Source organism: Carassius carassius, chromosome 5 (assembly GCF_963082965.1).
Source record: "Carassius carassius chromosome 5, fCarCar2.1, whole genome shotgun sequence".
NCBI classification, from domain to species: domain Eukaryota; kingdom Metazoa; phylum Chordata; class Actinopteri; order Cypriniformes; family Cyprinidae; genus Carassius; species Carassius carassius.
In genome coordinates, this window is record NC_081759.1 from 35,682,829 (window position 1) to 35,688,547 (window position 5,719).

The 5,719-nt window shown below is 40.5% G+C and overlaps 1 protein-coding gene across 2 annotated transcripts in view; it reads left to right on the forward strand.

Annotated features, from left to right (window-relative positions):
• Positions 1-4,837, forward strand: part of gas2l1 (growth arrest-specific 2 like 1) — a 34,749-nt gene extending 29,912 nt beyond the window's left edge. For both annotated transcript variants that reach the window (XM_059550955.1, XM_059550956.1), the window contains exon 5: positions 429-4,837. In XM_059550955.1, the coding sequence (XP_059406938.1) occupies positions 429-2,460 (2,032 nt within the window). In that variant the 3' untranslated portion in view covers positions 2,461-4,837. The remainder of the gene's footprint in view (positions 1-428) is intronic.
• Positions 4,838-5,719: the final 882 nt, after the last annotated feature.

The following is a 5,719-nucleotide window of genomic DNA, read 5'->3' on the forward strand; positions in this document are numbered from 1 at the left end:
TGTAACTGTTTTCCCAAAAATTAAAAAATTCAACATTGATAATATGAAATGTTGTTTGGGCACCAAACCAAATTCTAGTTATGATTTCTGAAGGATCATGTCACGTTGAAGACCTCTTTAAAGATAGCAGTGCCATCAAAGGAATAAATTAAAATAAAAAAATAATATAGAAAACAAATATCTGAACTGGTAATATTGGTTTTGCGTTATTACTGTTTTTGATCAAATAAATGCAGCCTTGATGACCATTAGAGACAAATTTCAGAAACATTAAAAAAAATCTAACTGACCCCATACTTTTGAACGGTGGTGTGTACAGTATGTGACACAAAATATGTCAAAAATATCAGACAGTAACATATTTGAGAATTAGGTCTCATACATCCCAATATTTATCTTTATCTTTCTCTCTTTACCCCTACACACAGGAATAAGGAATCTCTTCTTTCGACTCGCAGGCTATCAGGAGATAGTGACTCTTCCACAGCCTCGTCTAAAGGTGGAGGAGGAAGCACCGGAGGAGGGCGCTTCTCTCTGGGTACACGGCATGCTCATGGAGACGAGGTGGTTCTTCTGGTGAACCGTAAGGAAGGGAAACACGTTATTGAGCGTTCTGGAGCAGGAGCACAGATTCCAGCCCTGAGAACCCCTCAGACCCGTGCCCGCAGTGTTTCCAGAGAGCGCCCTGCACCACAGTCCACCTCAGTCCTGAAACCTAGTCCACCACAGGGCCCGGCAGAGGTACATCGAACACCCCGCCCAGAGAGAGGTAGATCGCTGGGGCCTGAAGGTCCAAGGAAGCTGCAGGCTCCACGCTCCCTCAGCCAGGGCAAGGCTCCAAGAGCCCGACTGGGTGAAGTCAGCCCTGGATCCTCACCTCGCCACAGAGACCCTCAGTCTCAGTCTCTTTCAGTAGATCGGAGAGAGGAACTGAGACCCAAGCACATGACCGTAGCATCTTCAAGAACAAGTGGAAGTTTGGCCAGGAGACAAGCATCTTCCTCTGCCTCTAACACACCTGTGAAAAGCTGTGCCAGCGGAAGTCCTGCGAAAAAGGGGATGGTAACGCCACGACCCCCTGTACCTTGGTCACCTTCCACTGGGAGTCGAAAGTTGCTTCCCCCTGTCACACAGCCAGGCCGGCGCTCTCCGCATTCTTCTCCACGATCGAGTCATCACCACACACCACGATCCCCTCGATCAGCACACAATGCACGATCCGCTGGGAGAGACCAAAAAGGTTGGGCAAATCCCCACAACCAGCAGCAGCAGAGCCAGGAGAACAGTGGTATTTTTAGTTTACACCTGCTGCCAAGTCTGGACCCTCAAAGGGAGCAAGACTTATATCGCAGCTTTGAGGCCGAGCTCCTGGCCAACACTCAACAAACCAAGGCTGTGCAGGGTAAAGCGTCCACTGGAAGGGAAATGAGGTCGCTACAGCTCCCCGTCTCCCAACAAGGTTTAGGAGTGCTCCCAAACTCTTCGTGTGACACTAATGTTACAGACTCGGCTTACTCTTCTTCTAACTCTTCATCGTCTTCTCTTAATGTTGGAGGTAAGGTGGGAGTCCTACCTGATTTGCGAGAGTCTAAACGGACTAATCCTCGCGCATGTGCACTCGAGGACCCTCCCGCGCTTCTCCATAGCCAGATTCGTGGAGGTCTCCCCAATGGACGGCTCCTGGAGGGAGAGCGATGGGGTGGCAAAGGAGGAGGTCTTCATAAGCTCCCTGCCATCTCCAGCTCCACAGAAGAAGGAGAGGCCTCAAATTCAGGCCTATCAAGGTCAGTGGGCCTCCCTAAAGACATCAATGGGAGCCTCCCTCTGACAGAGGTGCCAATGGAGAGCCAGCAGGACCTGGAGGAATGGGCCGGGGTGGAGGGCGATGTACCACAAATTACAGAACATCACCCCGACCTGCCATATGACAACGCTGACCTGCCACTTCCTGAGTCATTTCCCTCCCCTCCGCCACCTCTAGATGACTGTTCTTATCAGGACTCTTCCAGTGAGAGCTCCTCTATGTGCTTGAGTCTAAGCGAGCCTCCATCCGAAGGTTCCTGCACTCCTCCTCTACCGCTGGCCAATGGGGGTACAGAAGACACAGTCATCCTCCGTGCAAAGAAAGGTCAAAAGAAGGCAGAGAGGGTGCCCTCCATCTACAAGCTCAAACTGCGGCCGCGCATAAGACCCCGCACTGACAACAGACCTGAGAACAGCCCGTCTCGTATCCCTACACCTGTACGATACAGGAATCATTGTCAGCAGTCTCCTGCCAATTCATCTCCCCTCCAGACCCCACCACAGTCTCCACGTTTAAACAATCGCCAACCCTCACACAAAGCTCTGCATCAGGCCTTTGCTGACCTCATCCAACCCCAGCAGCGTTCCCCAGCTATGGGCTCTAGAGAGTGTGCCTATTCTTCTGAGTCCAGCCTAGACAATGAGGCCTGGATGTAGTGAATGATAATGAGGCAAATGACCGTCGCTCATCATATACAGCTTTATAGTCAGATTAGAGCAGGGAAAAAAGCACATTTGTAAGACTAATAGACAATGCACATCTGACTGTTGTGTACAACATGTAGCAGGATGCTGGGATCCTTACTGTCATTTCACTGGAGGCATAGATGTGTCCTAAAGTGGCTAAGAACATACAACACTATTCTTGACATCTTGGACCAACAAAGCCTGTTCTAAAGTAAATCTGAGAGCTACTGTACATGCACCATCTGAGCTATGTTTAATTTAGTTCGAGTCATTTCTCCTTCATAGATTTGTTCTGTTTGAGAAAGGAAATGACTGCATTTCCCTTTAGGGATCTGTAGTTTTTAATGCTTCTTATTAATGTCCTCATGACCCTGTTTTCATTCCGTGAGGACAAATTTTAGCTGGTTAAGTTTTCATTTGGTGGAAAGAGGTGTAAAAATCTTATTTTAATCAGGGAATTGTAATATACAGTGTATACTGTATACTGGAGAATAAGATGGTGGAATCCTTTTGGTGTTATTTTATCACAAATTTAACGACAAACGCCTAAATGACGTTTTACCATACTTCCATGTGGAATCCAAATTGGAAATACAATTAAGTGGTTATACTGTTGTTTTAGCCCATATCAACTTGCTGAATAGGTTCTCATATTTCACACATGATCTGTGCAACATCACCGAGGCAGACAAACGTTTCATTTGTTTATGTTCTGTCCAAACTAATATGGTTAATGCCTAGGTTTAAAGGTAATATATGTTCATTTGCTTAAATGTGTGGTAGTGTAATGTAAATATAATTATTATTAATTGACATGTATTCTGTTTATTTCAGTATGGTCATTCTGCCTTAGCTATGCAATTTGCTATTGAATGTTGCCTTGACAAATTTTCTTGCCTTAAAGTAAGGATGAAAAGCTGTGTTTGTGAAGTATAGACGAAGAGATGGTGTGTATGTATCTGGGTGGTTAAGTCTGAGTGTGTGAGGTAGAGAATGTTTGTCACACTGGATGGATTATGTGTTTTGGCCTATTGTTAACTGTGAGACAATCACACGTTTAAGGTCACAGTGACAACAATATCCTGCTTTATGAACGCTCCACTGTTTAAAGTAAATTGCTTGATTTATCTGCAAGTGAGAAATGAAGGACATATAATTAAAGATAGTGCCATATTAAACATCAATAGGATGTTTTCAGAATATTGAAAACACTACAAACGATGTATAGAAATGGTAATCATTCAGGAAATCAGGCCCCTTTTTTGTGAAAAGCCATATTGAGTCCAAAACTGCTTACAAAGTAGTGATATTTTTCACAGTCATCATCGGCAGACATAACATTTCTTAAAGCTTTATAGCGCCACCAAGGGTTTTTTTTTTTTTTTGGACAGTTGAGCTGATTGTTACTGGTGATGTTTGTGTGACTTGAAAGTATAATATGAAAGTGTGACTTGAGTGAGTGCTTAAAAATAGCGTTTTTTAAACCTTCAAACACATCTAATCTTGAATTGGTACTGGTAGGCACCATTGCATAAAATAAAACATTGACTCCTCTTATGAATTACACTACACACATATTGGCATTGGATTGTTTATTTATATTAAATGAGTAAGCTGTTAAGCCTTGTCGATTGGTTGTGGGTGAAATGTTTTGTCATAAAGGGACAATGTCGTATGTTTCTATATGAAAGGATGAATTGTTTACTTTGGTATGTTCTCCTTCGGAGGCTTTATACAGTACTGCCGTGTATTTATGAGCACAAGTGTTTTATTGAGCGATGTTTTCCGATGTTTGCTGTTTTAGTGAATCAAAAAGGGTCAGAAAAAGTGAGGGAGATTTTATGGAAATGGATTTCAGTGTTCTTTTTTTGCCTCAAGGACTGCAACCATATGATATTACTGTTATGGCCATTGACACTCCACAACATGTCTTGTATAAAAGCTGCAATACAATGCATCACTGCACATTGCTTTTATGTTCATTGCCATTTAAACGTCTGTTGTGACACTTTAGGACAATGTTAAATTTCTCAAATGGGTATAAATATGGACAGTAGAGCTCTGCTGTCTTTCAAATGATATTAATGGTTGCTTTGCCTCACTTTAGTCAAACAGACATTTACACACACTACAAATTCAGTAATCTTTACAGTATCTAATTATTAGCTGCCATACATTTGTACAGTTAATTCATTTTGAGCACCAGTTGTATTTATGTTCTGATTTCCACAAAAAAAATTTACAGAAAGATGTTTATTTTCTGTAATGACATTCATTATTTCTAATCACATTTAGGCATTTTGAAGAAAAAATTATTTATTGCATGCATGGGTTCCGTTTTTCTTTATTCATTGTGTTATTCATACATGTTTAGTTTACTTGAGCGAACCTGTCTGATATGCATTATGCAAATATGATGTTCAGATGTGATCTAAAAAATGCATGTTGAATCTATGTCATGCTCTGGTTTCAGTAAATGAAAAGGCTGTTGGATGATTTGAAATCTGAATGTTTATTGATTTAATTTCTGCAGTTTGTTTGGCTGATTGTCTTTCTTTAATGTTGACAATGAAATGTAAGGTCTTGACATTGTGGAAATTGTCTGTGTTGAATAGCAATATTGCAAGACCAACATTCCACTGTTCCTTAAAAACCAACTGCTGTTAATTTAATACTTATAATAAAAATGTTTTGGACGAAATTTTCTCTATTTCTTCTTGGGTAGATAAACATAAGACGGCTACAATGATCTATTATAATAGTTTTTATAATAATAATATAATATTTAATAGTAAATTATGATATTTAGTAATATATAATTAATAATTGAGGAAAGATTTGAAATTTAGTAGAAGAGAAATAATGACAAAAATAGGCAACATGTAGCATATGAAAAATTTATATTCAAGATAAGTTGAAAAATGATTTTGTAAACTTGAAACTGCATGAAATGTCACGTAAATAAGACATTAATTAATGATGACTTTGTTATGATATAGTTATGCGATGATGCAACACTGAATAATCTATAGAAACTTTTGATATTTCCAATAGAATATAAATTGCAAATTAGGTTATTCTGTATTGGATTCTGACATAACTATAACATAAAATCTCTTAGTATGTTGAAATTAATACAAATTGAACATCAATAATTATTTTACAGTAATGTTAGGGCATTCAGCAGTGTGTAACATGAGATGAAAACTCCCCTTAATGAAGGCGGAAG